Here is a 26,559-nt window from a genome sequence, read left to right as displayed (position 1 = left end):
AAATGTAGCCTGCAGCTTTCAGGTCCATTTACGGAGCCTGCAATCCTACAGGCTGACCACCAGGGGGCGTGCTAGGCCCATCTCTACACCAGTTCTATTTTTAGCCACCGATACTTGCCTCAAGGAAGAAACCAAAGGAATAAGACTATAATACTTTTTTTTTAAATCGGACTAACTTATAAATTATTTGTGAGTCCAATAAAAGGCAATTATCAACATTTCCTACTATTTCAAGAGTAATATATTCTATGTTAGAAAAAGATTCAATTTATTCCTTGGCTATGATTTGGATGACAGAGAACTGGAGGCAACTGCAACCAAAAGACTGTCCTCCTGTGTAAATCTGTCTTTAAAACCCAAATCGGATGCTTGGGAGAGTGCTCTCTATAATATGAAAAAAGCATTGTCTTCAGAGGTTCCCTCTCTTCTTCCCGGCCACTTGGACGTGCTGGGTAGAGGTGAGGTGTAACAGGATGCGAGTGGACAAAACCCAGTCTGTGGCATTCTCTAGCCACAGCAGTGCTAGCCTCTGAGGAACACAGAGCTGTGAAGCATGGAGCCTGGGGGAAGACACGTCACAAACGTCCGGGATGCCAGGCGTCAGGTTAGAGGTCCAGAATCAAGGGCAAGATACATAGTTCTACAAGGAAAGCCACACTGTAAGGGCAGCACTGGAAAAACCATTTGAACCTTGCCTTTCTGAGGCGGCAAAACAGAGACTTTGGGCAAATGACCCTGCTGGATCTTCAGGCTCTGGATAGCACCTTTCTCTCAGACTGAGCATAAATACGAAATATGAGATGATCTGTCCTCTCTCCCTCCCTCTCTCCTTCTCTCCTTCCCTCCCTCCCTCCCTCCCTCCCTCCCTCCCTCCCTCTCTCTCTCTCTCTCTCTCTCTCTCTCTCTCTCTCTCTCTCTCTCTCTCTCTCTGTGTAGCCATCATAGGTTACCAACTAATACCAACTTTCTTCCTGGGAAAGATCTTGCCTTTTCCTAAATACAGTTCCAAATATATTAGACCTCTGCATTTTCACAAAAAGGCACAAAGCTAAAATAACAAGTAAATATACAGAAAGGCACAAAGGAAGTAAAGGTAAAACTCAGGCAGTTTCCTGGCTTCATAACCTCTCCGACTGCTCATCAGCCAGACATAAACAGATCCCCTTGTTTTCACAATGTCTAGATAAAGCATAGCATCAATTCGGTTTTAGAGCCTGTAAAATATAACTAACCCAATTCCCATGGATGCATGTGTCTGTACGGAACCCGGAGCTTTGGCCCAGTTCTCTTTGTTATAATGAAGGGTCTCATGGAGATAGCACCAGGAAGGAGAGGCGCACTGGAGGGGGTGGCTGTGCAGATGCTTGGCGAAAGGGCAGGCGGTGATCCTGGGAATGCTAGAATCGTTTCGCACGTAGCTCGACTTCCCATCAAGGAAGCCGCCTTCAGGGATTCCAGTGGTATCGGCTGCAGTGCTTGCTGGACCCGCACCCAGAACCCATGATCAGCACAACCCACCTGCAGCTAATTGTTGGCATCTCTCTGCTTCTGTTTCTGTCAACAATTAGCTTCCTTCGGTGTCTTCAGTCCTCCTCAGAGCTCTGGTTACTCGGCTTCCCACTTTGTCATGGTTTTGTTTGCATTCAGCACCAGGTTATTGAGGGTCTCCACTCTTCTACCCAAGAGTCATTTTTGGAACAGCCAACCCCCCCTTCTGCAACTAATAGCTGGGTTCTCCTTGCGTCCTCCGAGTGCAGGTATGACTAGCTGCCCATCTTTGGGCAGAGCTGACATGCTAATAGCCTTTGGTAAGGTTATCTAGCCTCCACCAGGACGGAAGTGCTACCTGCTACACACGGTGGCTCAGAGGCTGTGGTATGGCGCAGAGGTGAGGGAAGGATCCATGTGGACCATGTGCTTGGACTCCACAGTGGACAAGGAAACACAGTGATACTCTTTTCATAAAGATGGTGGCCTGGCTGAAAGCGTAGGCTGATTCTGTTTGACTGGTGTTGCCTAGACAACTCTCCCTGGCTCATTCCTCTGTAAGAGCTGGTCTGCTCCCGTCATGATAGCAGGACCCAGACAACAGGGGATATACAGCAAGGGCCAAGGAGTGGGAGCTCAAGTTTAGCAAAACTATTCATCCCGAAACACAGCAGAATTGGCACAGAGGTCTGCAAAGCAAACGCTGGGAAAGAGAAGAGTTACCCCCGTGATGCAGCACGGCACAGTACCTGGTTATAAGCCTAACTCAGGACGGCATGAAGTGAGCTGTGGATGGAGTCCTGAAAGGATACGAGCTGAATCCAGCTAGTCTAGAGAGTGAACACCTCTGGGGAGGACTGCGGAGGACTGGGGAGGACATCCCTAGAGAGTTCAGCAAAAGTTCATGATGGCTGAACTAAAGTTCTAATTCTGCCACGTATCCATGTGTGCCCTGGGGCAAATCTCCTGATGACTGAACTTGTTTCTGCAGGTAGGAAACGTGGACGGTAAGATCCACCTTCAGGAGCTGTGGTTGAAATCATGGTTGTGGTTGGCATGACACAGGGTAATGAAGACTATTGTTGGAGATTTTGCTTTCTAATCTTTGTACTAGGATTTGGGCTCCAGCAACTTGAGAGAAGGGCGATCTTTCAAAGCAATCCTGGGAACCCAAGCCGCCCATGACGAGGCAGCCAGGGTGTCTCAGAAAAGACAGGGCTGTATTAGCCAAGCAGAGGCCAGGGCTATGGGCTTCCTGCAGCTCAGTTGGCTATGGGTTGAATAATCTATTGGGAGGCCCAGATTTGAAAATAAATTTTTTAAATAGGCAGCCGTACAAGAACAGATAACGGTTCTCCCCAGGGGCACAGCAGGCTGGAAAGTGTTTTCTTGCGTGAAGGCAGGAGGATGGCTCAGTCCATCATAGCATAAACCTGCCTCTGAAACCCTGGAGGGTGAGGGGAAGTCCAGGCAACCTTGACCTCCAAGTCCAGTCAGGTGGCTCTTACAGCACCCCTCCCGTGCTTGTCGGAAGAGCCTTTGTTCAGGCGATGCTCCTACCTGCGCTGTCCACCAGAAGGCTGCAGAGGCTTTTTTTTTTTTTCCTTCTGGGGGAAGACACTGTTCCCTTTCAGCCTAAGGGGGCATGTCTCTGGCAGGAGGGAGGGAGTCCCTGCTCGGTTTTGCTGCCAGACAGAGGCTGAGGCTGAATTATCTCGCAAGAGCAATTGAAGCCTACCTTGGCTGGAGTCAGTGAGGTTGTAAAATCACTTCCCCGAGGCACTCCAGCACCCAATTTGGAGATGAGTGGGGATTTACATGATTCAACGGAATGTTTCTTTCCTGTGTCAGGGTTCAGTCAGTCGTGAAGGGGGAATGTGTGAGCAAAGCTTAGCAGCTGTGCTGGGAGCCTCATTCTAATCTGGAGGGGCTGTGGCAGGGGAAGCCAAAGGGCTGAATCTTTTGGGGGAGATGGCGCTCCAGGGAGGGATGCAGCTGCTCTGTTAAAATCCTGGGAACTCTCTATGTTGGGGTCAGGAGGATGTGTGAAGAAAACTCCTTAGTCTAAACCCACCATGAGAAAAAAACCTACCCAGTTTACTGAAGACTTGTTAATAGGTTGTGTGCTATGCTGTCACTCTCCTAACAGTTCCTTCCTGGATCTCTACAACGCCTCTAGGAGGTATTGTTTATCTTCCTGTACAGGATGGAGGCTCAGAGAAGAGGTGAATCCAAGGAGGCAGAGTTAGCCAGCTGGCTCAGCCAGTGCCATTCCACTCCCTAGAACGTCTGGGATTTATAGCAGGTGTGTTTATTTCCAAACGTCTATCCCTTGAATCTGAGAAGCACACGAGCCAGTGCGTTTGCTTTGTAGTTAAAATCTCTACAGGACCTCACTGGACACAGGTTCATAGGGTGCTGGGGGCTGGGTAAAGACAGAGTCCATTGCCTACAGGGTCGAGGGCAGAGTAGGAGTTGGTGTTTGTTAACCAGAGTGAATTCAGATCTAGGCCGATCCCCTGGCTAGATGTAGAGTTGATCCTTTCTGAGCCTCAGTTTCTTCCTGTGTTCAAGAGATTGTTGTAAGGCATAGGAAGAGTTGTCAGTTATAAGGGTCTTGACACGTGTCTAGGGAGGGCTGTCACTATAATGACCTTGTCATGCAGTACAGGCTCCGGAAACTTTAAGATGGCCACTCCTTTCATTGTTAATTATGGCGTAGTCAACCGAGCCCCAGCGTTGTGGTTTAAGACAAAGCCCACCATTTATTTTGCTCATAAAGCTTCAGTTTGGTCAGCCTCGGCAGGGGAGCCTCACCCCTGCCTTAGGCAGCACTAGCTGGAGGCTCCTTTTGGGGATCCACTCACAGGGCCAGCAAAAGCTGCCTGTCCGTTCCTTTCCCTATGGGACTATCTGTGGCTCCCACACAATAACCATGGCTGAGGCGGAAGACCGAGTTTCCCCAAAGACAGAAGATAAAGGAAGTTAGTTCCTTAAGCCTTGAGAAGCCTAGATCTAGGGATGGGGCACATCAGGGAAAAATAGCATAAACCTGCTATGTTAGTGATCATGTTTTAAAAGTACCGTGGTGGTACGCCCTCTGACCACAACTCCTTTTCATTTGCTCCATGCGCCCACCACACTCACGGCTTCCCAGGAACCACAGAGCTTCAGCCTGGTGTGGTAGCAGGCTCAGGATCAAGGTGCAGGATCTTGCCACTCATCAGGCCAGGCTGTCAATAAGGCTCCTTGAGTGCAGCATCTGAGACAAAGCTCTTTCTGGATCAGCAGTCTCGTGAACTAGAAAGAGCATTTGCATTCACAGCCAGTGACAGGAGGAGCACGCAGAAGAGGACAGCGCTGGAGTCTGGCTTGTCTGTGAGAGGCTAGGACATATGGTGGGCACGACTTTCTTACAGGAGCCTAGTCCTGAGCATGGGCTGAGTAGGAGTATTGCCCTAGAAAACGGGTCTCGTTCAAACCTTAGCTCTGTCCCTGAGCGGAGGGGACAGTAGCTATGTCACTTAGGACCTCGTTCCCTTCTCCTTAAGACAAAAATAATACTTTTTGTTTTGTAGGACTTGTGATATTTAAATGAAACATTATATTTGAAGCAAAGTGCAGGCTCTGAATGACATCTCTAGCTTATGAATAAATTGAGCAATAATGAGGTTTGTTTTGTGGGGGCGAATACAAGACTCAAAACACGTGAAAGAGATTCGTAAACTGTAAAGTCTGGGGAAAGAATAATGCACGGGTTTGTGTCTTTTGTTACCACTGGCTGTTTCCTGATCATGTCCCAGTACCAGAAAGGCAGCAACCCTCTGCCCTCGGGCTGAGGATGGCTTGTGTCTGTGGCATAAGAGCCAACAGCAGGTTCTAAGTAGGAGTTCATCAGGATGCACCTGTCATTTCATTTGCTTTTCTCTTAAGTGACCAGAGTTCACCCACGGGAGAGCACACTCAAATGATGGCGTGTGTGTGAATGCAGGCTTACATGTACCATAGCACACGTATGAGGGTCAGACTTCAGGTCTCCCCATGTTGTTTGACGCAGGTTCCCTTGTCATTATTTTCTGCTGAATATACCAAGCTAGTTGGCCCAGAGGTCTCAGGGGTTCTCCTGTCTCTTCCTTCCATCTCCCCGAAGGAAACCTGAGGTTACTCATGTTCCTGATAATATGTCCAGCTGTTCTGTGGGTTCTGGTGATTCCAGCTCATATCATGGTTGCAAGAGAGGCATTTTAACCTCCCAGGCCTTTTCCCACCTAGGTAAGATTTCTGAGACGACTGTCAAAGTAGATGAAAGGTCAGAGAAGCCGGGTGGAGCATCACCTGGGGAGGATGAACAGAGCAGAATGAACATATTCAGTAGCGGATAGAGCAGAGTTCAAATCCAGATGCCGGTTCTCCTCACATTCAGCTTTCCCATCTGAGAAATGGGTTAAATAACCATTCCGTGAGGCAGAGCTCCCTCTTCAGAGAGCACAGAGAGGCAGGTACAGACAAATGTTGCCTTGCTATAGGGAGCATGGGGGCACAATCCCGCTCCTTGTTGTCAGCTTGTTGTGGGGCCTTAATGTTTTAAATTCCGGCAAGACTACTGCTGAATCTGCTTGATGAACAATCTTTGACCGTTTCTGTAAGCTCAGAGACTCATGGGCTTAGCTTATATATACGGACACTGCTTGTCTTTTCTGCTGCAGAGACCAGGCACACACACAACGTACTGGCACAAGGCAAGGGGTAGAATCTAGACATGGTGGGAGCCACGCGGAGGCCTGTCCTGCTGATTGTAGTTCTTGTCCGGTGGTCCGGGTGGGAACGCCTGGCGAAGTCTCTACACTGAAGATAGCAGCGGCAGTTTTAGGTGACGAGAAATACGATGTGCTGCAGGTTTATTTCACACCTCAAACTGGAGCTGCAAACCCGGAGCAGCTTCATCTCTCCCCCGGACACTGCTTTCACTTAAGCTCTGCCATTAAATCGGTTTCCCCATGTCTGATTAGTAACACCATGGTTCTTTGGTCACGTGGAATAGTGAGGATTGACCCAGTCTTATGTTTTTCACTTATTGTCTTAGCCCTGTGAGTCCGTGATCCCCACCTAATCTTGCTTGCATGGCTACTTCAGCAAGACTCCTGTCTTTAGAAACCAGGAGGGAAGTAGGACCCAGCCTTTGTGTTTTCAGAAGTTTCTAAACTCCAAATTACTTCTTTCAAGAAGTTTCTCACTGTTTTTCTCTTCATATGTGGGTGGCATCAGGCGGCCATCTCCAGTTCTGAAGCTTATCATTTGACAGTGGCCGAGGACGCCAGATGATGTTCTGGCTGGCTATTGTCAGCTGCTCTGACTACCCCGGATTCGGAACCACATTCTTTCCCACTGACTGCTATCCGCCAGGCAGCTCAGATTCAAGCCAAGGCAGCGGAAGGCCTGGCTGGTGAGATCCAGATTTACATGAGCAACTCTATTTCAAGCTGAACACAGGAAGGCTTGCTGGGCGATGCTGTTCTGTCTCTCCTTTTCTGGGATTAGAGAACTATCCAGGTGAGAGAGATTGAGAGAGAGAGAGAGAGAGAATGCAAATGAAGGCACTTTCTGGTCACGCTTTCACCCAACTGTGTCCAGATGCATGAAAGGTAGGGCAGATTCCCCTTTGTCTCTTTCTTCAAAGTGATTTTCCTAAGAACTTACCAGCAAAATTCCCTTCAGTTCTCATCGGCTGGAGCTGGGGCTTGGTGTCCTCTTCCAAATGAGTCCCTGGAAAAGGGAAAAGAAGATGACAGTGGGATTGGAAAAATGCTTGCTCCGCACAATATTTCTTATAAAAATGAGTACTCCTTCTCTAGGTTTGAGCTCGTCTGGGAACGAGCAATGACTATATTCAGGTCAACAAAAAGGAATGATGGGGGGTGGGGGAGAGGAAAGGACTCATCTTTGCATTTGTTTTCTCGCTAACTCGGCTCCTCAAACACAATTGCACGTTTTCCATAATGTAACGTGCGCAGGGCTTAAGGGCTGCGTCAGAACCGCAGTCAGTAAATTGAAAGCATTTGCAGCAAGGAATTTCACAATGCCGATAACAGCATGCTATAATTACTATTGGTAATTGGCTATTACTAATACCCAGGTGGCACCTTTCTAAGTGTCTCAAACACATCAAGTCATTATCATCTGCTGCCCGTGAAAGTGGAGGCAAGGATTTACTCATTCTCGTTTTACACGTGTGGGTGTTTTGTCTGCATGTATGTCTCTGTACCACATGCGCACAATGCCCTCGGAAGCCTGATTATCCTGGAACTGAAGTTACAGATAGCTGTGAGCCACCGCACGGGTTCTGGGACTCGAACCCCAGTCCTCTGGAAGAGCAGCCAGTACTCTTAACTGCTGAGCCATCTCTGCAGCACCAAAATATTCAGCTTTGTGTTGTCCCTTCCCACACTGATCCTGGACTTGGCCACTGGGATGACAACAGAAAGAATTCTCTTTTGGGGTAAGCTGTTATGCCGTACAGAACTCTGGCTAGAGGCCTGAGCAAAGAGATCCACATAGAGAAAGAAAGACCAGGGAAAGCAGGGGTGGAGCATATTGGATGTTTTAATCTCAGCTGAACTTTCGACTAAATAAGCCCGTCAACAACCTTTGCCAAATCTTTAGAAGCAGTAAACCAGCTCCCCTAGCCACTGGCTCCTACCACGGTTTGTTACCCCGAGGTGAAGCAGAAAAAATGTTGTTTCGACCAATGTGTGTGAGTTCCCTGGGCAGTGTTTGTGAGAGATTTTGTTATTTGTGATCAAGGAGAAAAGCTTGAGTGGCGAAGATGGACCTGTAGGTTCGGCCATTCGTATTGGCTGCCTGCTTTATCCTAGGCTGTGTGCTTGGTGTTGGGGCACTGCAAGAAGGAAGCGTGATGCTTTCTAATTGATGATCAAAGTTCATCCTCCCTAATGCTACACTAAGATTAGGAGGGGTCCTAAATCCTAAATGAACAAATCATTTATTGTTTCATAACTCACTATGTATTTTTTTCCTTCATCTAAATCCAAGATTACTGCTTTTGCAATGCCCCAAATAGGAGCCATAGGTAGACTTTGAAGTCAGACTAACATGGACTCAAATTCTCTATTTCTTTTTGGACTTCAGTTGCTTTGTACTTGGATTGGGCTTGAGAATTAAGATACCACAAAGGTTACAGGAAGACTTGAGAATGTCTGTGCCTTTCTTTCTGCCCTCATACACTGGGTATCTAGAGCCAACCCATGACAGTTTTCCTCAGAGAGCATTTCATGGATACTCTAGTATTATTCTGTTGCTGTGATAAAATTCTCTGACCAAAAGCAACTTTGGGAAGAACAGTGTTTATTTGGCTTATGCTTCCACATCCCAGTCCATCACTGATGAAAATCAGGACAGGGACTTGAAGCAGAATCCATGAAGAAATACTGCTTGCTGGCCCATGCAGGGTCATGCTCAGCTAGCTTTCTTTCACAGCCGTAGGCTATCTGCCCAGGGAATGGTGTTGCCCGCAGTAGTCAGGGACCCTCTGCATTATGTAATTAAGACAATGCCCCACAGAGATGTCCACAGACTGGTGTGATCTGGGCAATCCCTTCTCAGGCCATATAAAGTGGGCAGTTAAAGCTAACCACGGCAACGGCCATCTGATATGCACCCTTTCCCATTCTCCAGGACTCAGACACTGATCTGCCTAGCCTGACTCCTCTGCACCTGTCCTGACCTCCTGATCCTTTGATTTGGAAGGCTGAGTCAAGACCTTTACCCACAGAGCTTTGCCAAAAGTTGTCGAGTACATTGCTTCAGTTAGCCTTCCCAGCTGGTGTGTAAAGCAGTTGTCCTTATTCTCATTTTATGGTTGAGATATCCAAGACCCAAAGAGGGACTTACGAGAGGTTACAGAGAAAATCAGTAGCCTAGGACGCTTTGTTTTGCAACCTCAGAACTATATGCGCTGCCTTTAGCTCCCTTTAGGTTCTGCCCACTGCCTTCCTGCTGTGCCCACCCCCAGTCTCCCACCCCACCCCCAGTGCCCCCCGTACCACCATCTCACAGAGAAGCTGCTGGGAAGCCCAGAGCATTACCAAATTAGGGAGGTCAGTGAGTTATCGGTTTGTTTTTTTCTTGCAGTTGTGTAAGCGGATGGCTTTCACACTCACCCAGGAGCTGCTGACATCCGCTCAACCAGAACTGTGCCTGGTCAGAAGGGGACTGACCAAATTTGTTTATGGTGGCTAATCCGATGCTGTCTCTCACTCCTCACTCACAAGCCTGGCTTAGGAGGAGGGAGAAGGTCTAATTAGGGGGTGACAGCCCAGAGTGTCCCATGGGAGGACAAATGTTGAAGAAAAGTATTCAGGGAGACCTGGATGGCTTAGAAACGTGTGCGCACGTGCGTGCATGTGTGTGTGTGTGTGTGTGTGTGTGTGTACTGTGATATATATGTGTATACATACACATACGGGTATGTATATATTCCCTCTGCCAGTTTTACGGTTCTGAAAGGGATTTCTTAGATTGGGATTCTAGAACCCTGACAATTTAGACAAGGAAAGGGTAGAGATGAGCCAGCCTTTGAGTGTAGACATGGAAGTCCAGAGAAGTCAGGTCATTTAATGTGCTTCTGGCTCAGGCTGGCCTAAGAATGAGGCACCTGACTTCAGAGCATCGAATCCCTTCTACTCCTTCTCCCCAGAGGGACTTCTCACTGCCCTCAGTCTCAGCACCCCCGCCCCTGGTCCATCCTCTTACAGCATTTGGAAGGCAAAGTGCAAGTCTGATTCCAGAGCTCTACAGATTCAGTCTCCTAAAGCTGTCCTCATGTCCTCAGCAATGGCACTCACCTCAGTCTTACACCAAACCGCTGTTCCTTTGATGTAACTCTTGCCTGTCCTTATATGGCTGAGACAACCCCTCCTTGGCTTGGGTTCCCGGCTTCACCAATGTGGCTTCTGTTGTTCAGACTGTTCTACCTTCTTTCTTCGTCTGAAAAACCAAGCTGCACCAAATAATCCCTTGGTCCAGTTATACATGACTGTTCTACCTTCTTTCTTCGTCTGAAAAACCAAGCTGCACCAAATAATCCCTTGGTCCAGTTATACATAGTCCCGCAATTACAGAAAGCCTGAGCTTGGCCCTCACTCTCAGTCCCAGCCAAGGCACCTTTCGATAGGCAGGGTCTGCGCTCTCTCTCTCTCCAGTGCACACCAGTGTTTAACTCCAGTCCTGGATGGGATCAGTGTGGTAGTTGACTAATTTCTGTGTGCAGCCCGTCACTGAATGTGAAGGCAACTGGCTTAGTCAGGCCTCATATTCGGACTGATCGGTCCATTTGGCCTTATTGGCCCAGGACTTATATTTTTGCACATGCAAAACATGTGTGCTGTACATGCGTGTAAATACACATATTTGCACACATGCCCTGCGCCTTCCCATTCCATGTCACACAGGAACAGCAGGTAATGCATTGTGGGAGGGAGCAGGGGGCAGGGGACTCTGGGTATCGTTTAGAGCTTCCTGTACTTGGTGATGTCACACAGGCCATTCATTTCTTGGTGGTCTTTTACTGAGGAAGTGTGGCCAGGCTTTGGAGCGAACAAGAGAGGGAACACCCAGCATCAGCCTGGGTGAAGTTACTGTATAGGAAACAACTGACCAATGGCCTAAGAAGTTGCCCGGCTTCAAAATTGCCTTTGCTCTTTATCGCTGCCCATTTCTAATAAGGATTTCCCAAAGGACCACCCAGATTTGGCCAGAGCCACTTAGAATGCTAAACCTCTTCCTGGAGAACAGGCCTTTGGTTTCCTACTGTAATGAGCCAGTCCTTGACTCCTCATCTCACGTCCTTAAATGCAAATGCAAGGCTCGCTTGGAGGTAGATAGCAGTAGGCATGAATTAGCCCGTCCGCTGGACAGCCTTTGATTGAGACCAATTACTTAACTCGGCCCCACTTCATTTTCAGCGGAAAACTTAGCACTAATGTCTTTGCCTACAGCCGGGAACTGATGAGGCAATCAGGAGGAAAACAGATACCATAGACACGGGATCCCACAAAGGGTGGAGACAGGAAGTAGGGAAGGCAGTGGGGGAAATGTTTGTTACTTGCCTGCAGACTGTGTCCTGTGTTTGGCATTCTTTAGGCTCTTGCGCGGAGAAATTAGATTATTGTGGCACACACACACACCAAGCCCCCACATAAACAGTAAACCCCCACATAAAGCTCGGTGATCCACATTGATTCCAAGAAGTAAGCTTCTGAGAAGATGCATATTTGCTGTGGCCATTGCAAGATTGCCACATCCAAGTTGAAGGTGTCCTTCTGAGTTCTTCCTGTTTTAAATCCTTGAGGTGCTACTGGGACCTAGGCATAGATGGGATGGAACCCACTCTCCCTGGCCTCCTTGTATTTGGACCAATAATTTGGGCCAGTTATTACAGCTCTTTCTGGTGGTATCTGCCCTCCAAGGGGATTAAGACTCAGTTCACGGTGCCCAGGTGTGGACTTCCCACAGTCTGCCCTCCTCTGACAAGTTCTTCCACAGACCTGCGCTTTCCGCCCCTCTGTACTTGAAGGAAATCTCCCAGGCATATAAATGAAGAAAAATAGACTGAGAATTGGAGTCTGTTTCAACAAGGCAGAAGCAGCTGTTCAAAGTGCCCGCCTGTGAACAGATTTCCTCATTTGGTGTTTAATCTTGTCCTATTAGGAAAGCATTATTTTAGCTGATAAACGGATGGTGGAACCATGGCTAGGAGATAGTAACTGGTTAGCTGTACTCTCTGACCTAATGCTGTGCTCTACCCCAGGGGGTTGCTTCCTTTCACATTAGGTTTGCAGATTCAGATCTCCCATGGGATTGTGCGAACTGGAGGCCCAGCACCGGGATTGTAGAGAACTTCAAAAAGTTTACCGGAGAGAGCATGAGCCCGGATGTCATGGTAGTAGCTGTGTAAGACAGTGCTGGACAGGCTCTGTTCTGAGGCCGTAACTCACAGGCTGATTTCGATAGTGGAGAGTGTTTCTAAAAGACAGGCAATGCATTTTCAAAATGAATTACCGTCTTACGGTTGATTCTGCGTGGTAGTTTACAACTATCACTGACAGCAGCATGCTATAATTAAGGTGAAATTCAAATATGCAAACCTAACATATTTTTTTGGCATTTTCCATTCATCTTAGAAAATTTTGGCTGGAGCAGATGGGTTCCCCCACCCCAATGCTCTACACTTACTCTCTCATTACATCAGCCTCTCCCCATCCCTCTTCTTTGAGGTATGGTTTCTGTATATATCCAAGGCTTGCTTTGGACTTTTCATCCTCCTGCCTCAGCTTCTTGAGTGTTGGGGTTACAAGAATATGCCACCATAGCACTCCAGAATCTTTCTTTTCATTTCATCCATGATTTTTTTTTTTTTTTCGGCTCATTTGTTTCTGGAAGTGTTATCCATTTCTGATAATGCGTAATAGATGGGGCTACAGACTTAATGCTGGAAGATCTAGCCTTAGCCTGATGTGGCACTCTGTAGTTGCACACCAAGATCCAAACAATCTCTGGGTCAGGGATGGGAAAGATCACTGATTCAGATCACAAAGACCACTGATCCATGACTCAGACCATTCTGTGAGGGCTTGTAGCCAATCCATTAACCCAGTCTAAATCTTGGTGTTGCCATTTTTAATTGAATTGATACTAGTTGTATTGCCTCAGGATTCTTGGCATTGCAAGATTGCTGTGAGGATTGTGGTTCTGAGAGACGGCAGGAACAGGGCCTGTACTCCATAGTGATTCTGACTTCCAGAGAGCTTGCAAGATCATTTTGAGGGGGTTGGCGAGATGGCTCAGTGAGTAAAGGAGCTTGTGGTGAAAGGCCTGAATTTGACTCTCCAAGAACCATTATGGAAGGAGAAAACTTCTGAAAATTGTTCTGTTTTCCACACATGTGCTGCGGCATGTGCATCCATGTTCACACACACACACATAGTGAAATAATAAAAAGAATCATTTTGAAGACAAAATACAAGCATTGTGGGAGGCATCATTTGATTAGCCATGGATCAATAGTTACTGAGTGACCTGAGAGATTATAAGGAAGAATTATGTACAGAGCTCATGCTTAACATGAGGCTCACTCCCCAGAGTGCCTCCACACTCTAGGAAACAGTAAGAGAAGAGCTAAAAATGCTCTTGCCATGTTTATGAGATAAGAAGGCAACAACTTCTAACTGAAGCCATCTGACAGTTATCCATCATGGACCTGCCTTTGAGAAGGCACCTGGCAGAAAGATGGCGGCGATGGCTAAAGATGGCGGTTCTGGTAGAAGAGGCAAGATGAGAAAAGTTACCACAGTGACAGAGTGAGAGGAAGGCAAGGGGTTCCTAGGTCATACTGAAGGGAGAGTAAGATGCATGAGGTGAGTTAAGGGTGCAAAGTTGGGTGGGGTCCCATTTAGGGAGGAGTTTAGACTTTTGATTGACAGACAGTGGGGAGCCCCAGAAGGCACTGGAGCAGGAGAGTGATGGCAGATTCCATTTTCTTGAAGATGAGTTCAGCCATCATGTGGAGGGAGGAGAACTGAGGCCCGCTTGAAGTCAGTTTATAGTTTCAGAGTCTGGGGGTAGGGGACGGGAAGGCTGGAATGGTTTATGGTAGTGAAGATAAAGCAAGGAGGGACTGTTATGGAGGAAAGCAATATAACTTAAATGAGGGAGGACATGGAGGAGGTTGGAGGATGGAGTGGGAAGAGGTGACTAAAGGCCAACCAGGAGTCCGAATGTCACTGAGGTTTGGGGTAAGAAGAGTAGTCAGCAGTAAAACTTCTAGAGGGAGATGGTCTAAAAAGAACATGCTTTCATCATACCTGTGGAAAGAAGAGGGACCCAGGAGTCCAGGGAAGAAGGCGGCAGGCCAGACTCTTGTACCTCAATATAGCTACTATGGACGCTTGGGGTCAGGTATGTTTCTCTGTAGTGGGGACCTCTGCATTGTGGGATGTTTAGCTATACCCCATGCCTCTATCCACTGGATGCCAGTAACACACTCCAACCCCTTGACAATCACAAGCATTCTTGGGCATTGCTAAGTGGCCCCTGGAGGCCAGCGTCACCCCTACTCTAGAAGACAGTTCTAGGGGAGGTCTGTTCCCCATGAAGAAATCTATGAAAGCAATTGGGGACCCAGAGTTCCAGTCCCAGAGGACTCAGCATGTCTGAGACTGGAACTTTGTCATACATCAGACGTTAGGGGTTAGGACAAAGGTGGGGTCCAGGTACCCCACCCTGAGTTTCCCAAGGGTGTCCAGATATTAACACCCCCATCTCTATATCAGGGGTCACAGCACAGAAAATGCCAACTTGGTTTCTTTTTGGGGGGAAAAAGAGAAAGTTTTCAAATAATGTATATACGGGGGGGGGATCTGAGGCTAAGACAACCTAGGAATTAAAACTGAAGAGAGGCGGGAGGCAGAGAGACACAGTCTTAGGGCCCTTCCAGCCCTCAGAACTGGCACTCACATCTGCCAAGTTTTGCCTGCACCTCTGAGGAGAGGAAAGGGGCTGCTAGGGGCTGCCTTTCTGCCGTCTCCGCATATGAATCGGAGGTGCATTTCTCAGGCATATGAATCGGAGGTGCATTTCTCAGGCATATGAATCGGAGGTGCATTATTTCTCAGGCATTCAAGCTAGTCATTGTGTTTCCCCATTGAGATCATAATGATGCAACTGGCTAATCCTACCGAGGCAAAGCTACACCTCTCCAAGCACAGTGAGGAGGCAGCTGTACATCCTTGAGCTAGTTAGTTAACGGAGCTCCCACTTCGTCAGTGGCAATACGGACTTAATAATTTTCATGTGGCAGGCTTCTTGATTGAAGATTAAATAGAAAAAGACAAACGAAGCGCCTATCATATGGTAGTATTTAATAGCTTTTTGGCTAATTTGGGCATCTATCTTCTGCCCGTCTCCATTTACTTGATTTACTTTATGTCTGGAAGAGCGGGAGATATCCAGGTAGGGCATCTTCAGTGCAGTTGTCTTGGCTATGATGGGCATTATAATTCCAGAGAGAGAGCGGGAGAGTTTCTGAAGATGTGTATTTAAGACATCTGGTCTCCTTGAGACAAAAATAGGCTATCTACTAAGTGTTTGTATCCAAACTAGGAAGGCCAGGAATGAAGCACGCTCACTCCCAGGCTCCAGATGTTTGGTAATATATGCAACTCCTTGGGAGCTATGTAACTCTTAGCGTTCCCGCACCTTCTTGGATGCTTGCATCTGAGCTGCTGGACCAGATGAGCCTTGAGCCTTGCTGCTGTCTTCAACAGCAGACTCATCTGACTTCAGAAGCTCCGAGAGCCACCAGAAACCACCCCGAGTCCTGCAACTGCATCTTGGTTTTGTCTGTCTCTGGAAAGAATACTCCTCACTGAACCGATCGTAGTTAAACATCACCTTTCCTTAGCCACGTGCACATTTCTCTGAAAGGGCTAAAGGGCTTGGGGCCATTTTGAAAGTGTTTGGCTAATCAATATCTTGGTTACTAGTTAATTGCGTTGAATGGGGAACTGAGAGACTTCTGACCATTTTAAACCTCTGAGTGACGTTTTGAGTTCCAGCCTGATGATATCTGTGGTTTCTAAACAGGCTATTTTCTAGATGGTCACTTCTGGATGAGATGTTTGCAGTTGTTTTCTTCGGCTTGTCTTTGATGACATGGCACCCCGGGGTAACTGCAGAGGAGAAGGTGAACCAGTAAGTGGGCTTTAGGTCTTCCCCAAACTGGGGTCTAAGATATTGTGATGCTGGCAGTGAGCTGCGTTCACATGGAATATAACCTCTTTTCATACTGTTACTAATCCGGTAGAGGAATTTGGTGAGGGAAAAAGCCAGTTAGTAGTATTCTGCTCAGCCAGCTATGAATTACCACTTAGCGCTGGGGTAAGCCAGACAAAAAATCATTTAGTCTCTCTGATTCCCAGTTTTCATTTCTGTAGACTGAGACTCATAATATCTCTTCTACAGCAGTTAACGCAGATGTGATAAAATGCTGTATTTAAAATATTCTCTGCATACAGTAGGCATTTAATAAATAGTATTTTTCTCAAGCAATGTGAGACAGTTAATCTCACTTTGTTATCTATAAAAGAAAATCTCAGCTTACACCGGTCGGAGGATATATTTAGACAATATATGCAAATATTTACATATTTGCTGGGGAAAAGTAAGATGCTGTAGAGAGTCATTCTATGTCATTCTAAACCTTTGCTCTGGGCAGCAGCAGAGGTAATATTTTCCCATGTCTGTTGCAATTTGCCTGTTTTGTTTTTGTGAGATTTCCAACCTGGCTTCATATGTTTATATCTCACCATTGAGTATTTTGTTGTTCTAAAGCAGCACCTTAAATCAAACCATTGGGATAGATTTTAAACACTCTCTGCCTCTCAAACATTGGAGGTTTTAAATAGAGTTATTTTATTGAAATTCTTATTAGTGGATTCAATTTTGAGCCATTATAGCTTAAATCAATGGCTCTCAACCTATGCATGGTTTGGGGGTTGGTTGACTCTTTCACAGGGGTCACGTATCAGATATCCTGCCTATCAGAGATTTACATTATGATTCATAACAGTAGTAAGGGGGTCGCTACAACATGAGGAACTGTATTAAAAGGTCACAGCATTAAGAAAGTTGAGAATCACTGGCTTAAATGCAGGAGTAAGAGAGATTCCCTTTAAGTAACAATTCAGGAGGGAAACATGCTTTACAAGCAGATAATCCGCAATCCGTCATTTGTATTTAAAACAAATACACTTTTGAAACATCATAAAATTCATCGCTAGTAATTAAAAGACACAGGCAAGAGGTCGGTGGCGAAGAAAATCTCAGCTGAGATACTCTCAATTATAAAAGCTTATCATTGTAATCCTTTCTGAAAACGAGCAGACTCTTGATGTTTGATGAACTTATCAAACAAGACAGATCAGTGAAGAGGCAAACTTTAAGTCAAGGCAGAGGCGATCCAATTCAACGCTTTAGCAAGTGCTGAGGGAGACATCGTGGTCCCGTTGTGTTCACTGCCCGTGCATCTGACTTCAAAATAGAAAGTTACATGACAAAATCATCCTCCTGTGTTCAAACCCCGGGTGCTGGCATTTACTATTAATAGTTATTTGATCTTGAGCAAATTACATAACCGTTCCAGGGCTTCATTTTACTCACTTGTAAAATGGGAGAAAAATAAGAGCAAGAATTAAATACTTGAAATATCCTAGAACAATGGAACAATGCCTCCCACTTAGTGAGCATTCACCAGAGCTGCTCGTGGGGATGGTGAGAGAACTGATTGTTATTGTGGGTTTTTCTGTTTGTTTGGATGGTTGACAGCAATCAGAAAGAAGAAATTAATAATGTGCCAATTGGCATGGGTCTCTCAGATTTATCCAGATCAATTAGAGACTTCACTTTTTTTTTGTTTTATTTTTAGCAACAGCACTTTTTTTTTTCCAAATAAAATTCCATGAGAGCCCTAACATGGAAGATATGTGTGTGTGTGTTTAATGACACACATGTACTTTGCAAGCTTGTGAATAACATTTGCTTATTATATATCTTGATAGAAATAGGGTTGTATAAGTATAAAATCTTAAAGCCATGGAAAGTTATTATAATTAGTGGCATAATCACCGATTTTCTATTACATGTTTTATACAAGTAGTATTTTTTTGGTATGTGTTTTAAATGAGGCTTATTTAAAAATTAAAATTCTTTCAATTTATTGAGATTTCCTTTATGGCTAAGACTGTTGCATTAGTGGATATTCCATGTTGTTCAGTATAAATACTTCTAAAGCAAGTCAAGTTGGGCGACTTGTTGCTTAGCTTCATCTCTTTGTTCTGTCACTTTCTGAGAGAGGGGGACAGTTTAAACTATGGTTGCAGGCTTGCCTGTCTCTGCTTCAGTTCTATCAGAATGCACGGTATGTCTTTTGAAGCTCTGTTATTAAACACACACGACAGCAACAACAACAATAGAGAGAGAAAGAGATAGAAACAGAGACAGAGCCTAGATCAGTTACTTTTTAGCACCACTATGACGAGATGGCTGAAAAGACAACCTAAAGGAAGAATATTGTATTTGCTCGACAATTTCAGAGGGTTCAGTACATCACAGCAGGAGTGTGCGATGGAGGAGAGTAGAATGGTTTACTCCATGGCAGAAAGGAAGCAGAAGGACAGGGATGTCTGTTCTTGGCTGGCCTTTTTTTTCTTTTATACCTTTAATTTTGTCTCGGTCCTCAGCCTATAGGATGGTTTCACATACATTCTCAATAGGCCTTTTCCTCTCAGTTACATTTTCCTGGAAAGGCTTTCACAGATGCACCCGGAGGTAAGCTTCAGCAGTCTCTTTAGTAGTCCTAAACCCAGTAACATAGACAATTAAGAAGGGCCATCTTACAGGACTGTCTTCTTGATGATCAGTTCTTTTATCACTGAGAAATGCTCTCATTATCTTAGATGATTCTTTTTAATTTGCAGTTTATTTTGTTTAATAGTAATGTAGTCATTCTTGCTTGCTTATTGCTTGTATTTGCAATGGAAATGGTTCTTTAATATTTTAATTTAACTTATATTTTTAAATTGTATCATCATGTAGATATACAATGATGACTTGGCTTTAATTATTTAGTCTAATTATGATCACTGTCTTTTTAAAGAACTTAGTTAATTATCCATCATCATTATTCTTATTATATCTATTTTCTTTTTATTTTGGTAGTGCTGGGCATTGAACTTTGGGTATTGTACATACAAGACAGGTATTTTTTTCAAATGAGCTATCACTCCACTCCCAGTCTCTGCCTTTTAGTCATAATAATTAGACCATTTATATTGAATGTAATTATTCGTGGTGGATAGCTTTGAGTTCATCACCTTTCTATTTCCTATTTGTCTTCTATCTTGTTTTCACATTTCTCTCTTTTTGAGATAATCTTTTCAATTTAGTATCTTATAATTTTAAATGAACAGAGTAACTGTTCTTCTTTATTTTTGTTACCCTATGAGATTTATAACGTATTATATTAACTTACCAGAGTCTATGTTCAAATGATAATATATCACTTCTAAGACTGTTATTTCATCTGTAACACTTTCTTTGACATTTATTACAGTGCGTTTTTGCCAATGAATTCTTTTGTCCTTGCTCTGAAAATGGTAGAGTTACACAAGGCTTAATGTCTAGCTTAATCAGTTCAGGTTACAGAGAAAAGCTGCGTTCTAGGGAGAGAGGGAGAGATTTTGGTGACAAGATTTCTTGTTTGGCACTTTATGAGCACTGGTGGACTAAAAAGTCACCAAATCCCTTTAAAATTCCTTTTCTATTATTCTTTGAATTGAAGACCAGGGAAGAAGAGAGCAATGTGGTGCATTCCGCAGAGAGATGTGGTGGCACAGGCAGTCTTCCAGCCTCTGGACCAGCATTTTCACTGGAACCAGTGCTAGTCTTTCACACAAGCAAATAAAACAAATTGCCTCTTTGAAAACAGGTTCCTGCTTTGATAAGCAACTCATAGGTATAATCTGGAGTTAAAGATAGGATGTCCATCCTATCATTTCTGCTGATAAAAGCCAGAATTTGTTGGGGGGATGGGGATGAAGAAGCATAAATGAAGACCTCAGTCCTAGAGGAAACATAATCACTGCCTAGGCTTCCGCTTCTTTAATAGGTCACATATGTAGTAGATTCCAAGGAAGTGTCAATTGTGTTTCTTCTTTTTTGTTTTATTCCCTTTATGGGTATCAAAGTGTGTTTGCTCAAGTGTCTGGGCCAGAGACATGTGAATGTTCCCAGTAGTCATTGAGATGACTGGAATTAATATGCATGCAGGCAACATGGTCTTCTAATTAGCATACACAATTGGGTGGCTGCGACTCAAGAGTGAGTCATAGTAATAGAGAGACTGATATTCAGAGTAACTAACTTTATGCATCAAACGACACCAGCTATGAATTATGCAGAAAAGCCTGGAACATGCTTTGGAACTAAAAGTGTGTGTGGAATTCTATGTGACTCACAGATGCTTTTTTGTATTGCTCATTTGTTCTTTATTTAATAAGCAAGTATTCTAGATATAGTAGTTTTTCTAGGTAGCAAAATAAGCAAATGATATACTGTAACTTACAGGTTGTGGTGGTTTGAATGAGAATGGTTCCCATAGGTTTGTGTATTTGAATACTTGGTCCCCCATGGGTAGACCTGTTCAGAAAATATTAGGAGGTGCGGCTTGTTGGAAGAGATGTGTTGCTGAAGGCAGGCTTATAGATTTTGAAAGCATGTACCATTTCCATTTAGGTTTCTCTGTCTCTGCTTCATGCCTGTGGATCAGAATATAAGCACTAAGCTACTGCTCTAGTGCCATGCCTGCTTGTCTCATGTTAGGCTCTGTGCCTTTGCCATTATGGCCATGGCTTACCCCTGAAACTGTAATCCCAATAAACTCTTTCTTCTATAAGTCGCCTTGGTCACGGTGTCTTAGCACAGTAATAAAAATAAGTAACTAAATCACAGACCCAGAAAGTAAACATGTAAACACAAAATTTCATTTATGATTGTGAAGAATTCTTTGAAATAATCAGTAAATGTGTTGGGAGAGAAAAGAGATCCAAAGATGAATTGGTTGAGTGACATTCTCTGCAGAGGTAGCATCTGAACTGAGATGTGAAGTTTGAGGAGGCTGTGTGAAGAGGGCAATGTGGAGAGATCGGCAGGTGCTATGCTCCTGGCATGGGAAGTAGTTTGTGATGCATGTGGACTGGAGGGGGTTGGCAGGGATGCAAAGAACTGTGCCATGAGTGAATGTCAAAATGGTGGGATGAGGCTGTCTCATAGGGAGTCATGGGCATTATGGTGAGGGGCATTAAATTTTAGTTTATGTCTAGTAAAACAAATCTTAAGGTATTTATAAAACAGAAATATTGCATGATTCCTCATTAAAAAAAACAACCTTGTGTTTTTTTATATAAGAGAGAGAGAGAGAGAGAGAGAGAGAGAGAGAGAGAGAGAGAGAGAGAGAGAGAAATAGAAAACCTTTCCTGGAAAAGGAACTGGTGATGCAATGGGATCTTAAATTAGCATGGTGGGTATTGAAGTAGATGAAGAGAAGAATCATGAGATACATTTTCATGGCAAAATTGATATACATTTCCAAAGGATGGGCTAAGAGAAAGAAGGAAATTAAAGACCACTTCCAGGAATCCAGTACGAGAACCTGTGTGTGTTGGTGGTTCTACTAATCGTGGGCTAAACTGAGAAAGAAGCTGGTTGAGAGTCAAAACTAAGAGGTTCAACTTAGGACCATTATGTTTTCTATACCAGAGTAAGGCATGAGGATGTGGAGCAGGGGAGCCTGGTGACAGAGCAGTGGGGCAGAGGTGCAGTCCAGGATGAAGGTCTAAACTTAGAAAGCATTGACATGCAGAGTATATGATGCTGGTGGAACGAATCTCAGTTCCTTGAGAACAGGAAAACCAAGACAAGGTTGTGTACTGAAGAATTCTAGTTCTGGGAGAAGCCGAAAGCCCTGGTGGTTGAGTAAAAGAGCAAGTAGAGGTTGTATTGAGGAGGGCAGGAGAAGGAAGCTTCTAGAGGAAGTTGTGGCTAAAACAGAGTGAGTCAGATGAAGTTGGAAAACTCTCCACTGGGCTTAGCGACAAGGAGGGTGCTGAAGATGGAACACTTTCAAAGCCGAGTTTAAAATACCTTCATCTCATGATATAATTCCTATGTAACTAAATGGGATTAGCTCCAGATTATATCATTAGTGACAACTGGCTTTGACTTTACGCTGAGCCTGTGTTTTTGGGGTGGCCCCCTTATACTAATCAGATAGGCTTTCTGACCTCCTAACCTAGAATCACTAAGTAGCTGTTTTCTAAGTTGCTGAGGTGGCCACATTCTGGAGTCAAGCGTTTGACTCTCAGGTTTCATATTCAACTGAATTTTAAACCGTTTGTTTAGCATGTCAATCTGACTTAAAGGGTAGGTGGGGGCTGGGGAGATTGTTCTGTCAGAGAAGCACATGCCACACTACAGGAGGATCTGAGTTTGGATCCCTAGCACCCAGGTGGAAAAAAAAATAACACGGCAGAATGTGGCTGTAATCCCAGTGCCCAGAAGGTAGAAACAGGTGCATCTCTGGGGCTTGCTGGGCAGCTAGTCTAGCCAATCAGTGAGCTCCAAGGTCAGCAAGAGACCTTGAATTAATAAGTGAGGTGCAGAGCAATTGAGAAAGACATCTAATACCATCTCTGGCCTGGGTGTGTGCATATGCACAACCAGACCCCCTCCACCCCAAAAGTACCTCAGTGGTCCACAGCCCTGTATAGGATAGTTTTCTGATGAAGATGGAGAGGTTTGTATATGGCTGTGTTGAGAAAACACTGGCACGTGTCCTAAACTTCTGCTCAGGGTTTCACACATGATCTCTCTCCATATTCAGAAGGGTTTACCAAGCCGTTATTTCTGTTCTCAGTTGTATCTGGCAGAACCTGGGTTCAGATGCACACTTGACTGACTCTACAATTCTGCTCTCTCGATGTTTCTTCAGTTGTGTCCAACAATCTTACAGATGTTGTATGAAAAAAAAAATGGTGTACATTCAAAACAATTGGGGGAAATAATGGGATGGGCAAAGTCAGATTCAGAGTCTCTAACAATATTACGTATTTTAAATGTGCATGGATGGCACATTGTGGGCAGTTTATTCAAATGAGTTTGACCAGGGAACTTTTCTTTTCCCTGCCCTCTACCTGGCTACACAGCTTAAATCTGGCTCAGCAAAGAATAAGCTTTGAAGAAATGCGCTGCAACACTACATGACTTGTGCTGTTTCAACAGAGGAAGAAAATGAAGTCATTCATAGTAACTTGCTAAGAATAGCAAGTGAGTTAGAAGCAAATGCAGGATGGATTCACCTCCTCCTGGAATTGAAGCTGTTCAGTTATTCCAGTTTCTTACTGATTGCGTAGGTCCTAGCAAGTTGGGAGATACTGTAATATTATTTCCCAAGGTTTTGTAGGCCGCAGAATTCTTGGGGCCTCCCCTACCTGTCACTGATTCACTTTGCTCTGCTGTAGACAAATGCACGTGGCTGGTCACTTCGTGAAGAAGTTTATTTAGCTTGCAGTGCTGGAGGTTTGAGAGTTACTGTTGGCACTCCTTGGCCCCGGTGATGGTCTCCGGCTCAGCCACAACATGGCATATGGCACCATGGTTAGAACCATATTGTAGAAGAGAACACGTGGTGAAGTGGAGAGCAAGAGGGTGGAGAATGAGTGGCTAGGCTGCTCCTCGTGTAACACTTTCAAAGGAACAACCACCGAGAGGCCAACAGGAACCCCCTCATGAGGATGGTGTTCCGTGATGTGATACTTTCCGGTAGATCCTACCTCACTCAGATTCCACCATCTCAACAGTGCATTGATGGAGACTCAGGCTCCACCATAGGAAAACTTTGAGGCATGAACCACACCAAACCACAGGCATTGCATCATTGTAAAATGGATGCAACTCTCGGGGAAAGCTGTTCAGCAATGTGTGTCACAAGCCTTAAAATCATCCACTCCACTCTACAGGGTGTGCTGCCAGTAAATAACCTAGAATTCAGAAAAACTTGAGGCTCAAATATCTGTTATTATAGGATAGTGAAGCAATACACAGTCATCATAAATAGTTTATATCTCTTCTGTATTAAGTGGAAAAATCAAGATATACAACACGATATTCAGTCCGCTCTCAACTATATTAGGAAAACAGAATGGAAAGAAATATAATAAAATATTAATGGTGGTAAGATTTGAGATAATATTTTTATAATCATTGTTATAGTTTCTTTAATGTGAATGCATTACTTGTATAATCATCAAAAATGAGCTACACTTAAAAATTCATTGAAATGATGAGAGAATATTGGTCATGTTGGCTGGAGGTGATTTAATGGCGGTCCTGGTTCCTTCAGTGTCTGGCCTCTGTAATAGCATTACTGTGTGCCTCTGTCTAGACATCATGTCATGAGCTTTGGATACAGCAGCAGTGTGTCCCTGCTCTCTGGGCTTCTGCTTTCAGCTCTGCCTGGCTTTACTGTTTCCATCTATTGTGACATCACAGATCAGACTGTAGACTTACAGGAACATTATCCTGACAATTCTACAGGGAGGTGCAGGGCTAATGCAAGCCCTTGTCAACCTCCAAATCTTTGGCTTATAGATTCTTTCCATGTTTTTCCAAAGTATTTTTTTTTTAATTTAAGAATAGTATATCAGAAAAAAAAATCTCGTGGCTCAAACTTTGAGCTCTCAGCATTTCTAGATGTCAAGATTATTTAATTTAGTTCTAACTAGGAATTGAGTTCAAACAAATCTCTTTAAAATGTCACTATCTATTTCCCTGAATTTGGCTTTATTTTTTCTTTTCTTCTTGTCTCTTTTTCCTCCATCCATCTGTCCGTCCCTCCATCCATCACTCTGTCCCTCCCTCCATCCTTTTTTCTCCCTTTTTCCATTTTCCCATATTTTTCTGACTACCATGGGTCTACCAGGACAGATGGTGGGATTCAGTAGCAGTGGAGACTGAACCTAAATGCCAAGGGTATAGAGTCTGGTGGAGACAGGAAGTTTACCAATACTGTAAGCAAACATGCAATAATTAAACCTTGAGAAGCTTTGTTAAAAAAATCATCAACGTTGTGTGGTTGTTAGGAAATTTCTTTCAGAACTGAGAACTGTGCTGATACTTCAAGATAGCTATGGGTTGAACAGGTGGACAGCAACTGGGTTCTCTGGTTAGGTATGATGGGGGGAACATACCTAGGTAAGAGTCCAGAGTGACCTCCATGGGACAAAAACTGGATATAAAGAAAAATGAAGATAAGAGGCATCTTACTGAAAGAGAGGAAGCTTTGCTATCGAGATAATGGAAGTCCCAATGAGGTTTAAAAATAAACACCATGGGTATCATCAAACTACACACTGTGGCTGGGCAGTGGCAAGGGCAGTGGGGCTCAGAGTAGGTACGAACAGATTTGTGGGAAAATGGGAAAAAGCTCAAAGAACTTGCAGTGTGCCAGCATGATGGTTGACTGGGAGAAAGAGCAGTTACTTGAGTTGTAAATCAAAGTAACTGCTTATTTGCGTCCAGGGGCCTATCACAGATTCCTGTGGCTGGTGACTTTCTAAGTACAAGAGATTGGCCATGATAGGCAAATGCTCTACCACCAGATCACATCCTCAGCGAGGCCTGGTGGCTGAAATTCCAAATGTTATTGTTTCTATAGCTTGGGAGGCTGAGCAGTTAAAGATTAAGGTATAACCATCTCTACTGACATAAAATAGAGACGTGATGGTTACCTCTTGGAATGATTACAAAGATTAAATGTCTAGGTAATGTCCCAGCACATAGCACTTAATGACAACTCTCAGTAAACATTTTATCAGTAGTTTTATGTACTTTCGGTAACTAACGGGGGGTAGTGCTATTTTAAATGTAGTTTTGTCAATGAGAAAACAACTTAGGATGTTAAATAACTTATTCAAGCTTTTGAAGCCAGAAACTGTCCTCAACTGTGTCCACCCTCTGAAGTTTCTGCTTCTTTCACTCATGAAAAAAAAAATTTGAGTCACCCTGGGGACTCCTACCTTTAAAATGATAGTCATTTGAGCTGTCTGACATTGATAAAGATGTAAAAGAATCATATTGATGGTGCTTGCTCTGCAGACTGGCTCTACCTCAGGCTTTTGGCATCCTTGTTCAAAGAATTGTAGTGCACAGAACTAGCATGTAGCAAGAGATTTGATGCATATGCAGGGTACCCTGTGTGGGAGCAGCAGGCTTGGCATGATGGCTCAAGAGCTCCATGTTACTTCTCATGGCTTCTTTTATGAGGCCGAGAAGGCAGTCTGCTAGAGGCAGGGTTCAGTGGTTTCTGCTCTCATAGCTGTTGATTGACAGGTAGAAATTTGGGTATTCTATGCAGGCATGGCTCTTGCACCCCACAGTTTTAAT

At 44.5% G+C, this 26,559-nt stretch overlaps 1 protein-coding gene across 2 annotated transcripts in view; it reads left to right on the top strand.

The window, feature by feature from the left end:
* Positions 1-16,074: 16,074 nt before the first annotated feature.
* Positions 16,075-26,559, top strand: part of C8a (complement C8 alpha chain) — a 50,825-nt gene continuing 40,340 nt past the window's right edge. The window contains exon 1 of one of the 2 annotated variants that reach the window (XM_060366063.1): positions 16,075-16,254. In XM_060366063.1, coding sequence (XP_060222046.1) covers positions 16,178-16,254 — 77 coding nt within the window. In that variant the 5' untranslated portion in view covers positions 16,075-16,177. The remainder of the gene's footprint in view (positions 16,255-26,559) is intronic. The other variant, XM_021650109.2, reaches the window with a different exon arrangement.

The sequence above is a fragment of the Meriones unguiculatus genome, chromosome 12 (genome assembly GCF_030254825.1).
Source record: "Meriones unguiculatus strain TT.TT164.6M chromosome 12, Bangor_MerUng_6.1, whole genome shotgun sequence".
Lineage (NCBI taxonomy): Eukaryota > Metazoa > Chordata > Mammalia > Rodentia > Muridae > Meriones > Meriones unguiculatus.
This window is presented reverse-complemented; position numbering and strand designations above follow the sequence as displayed.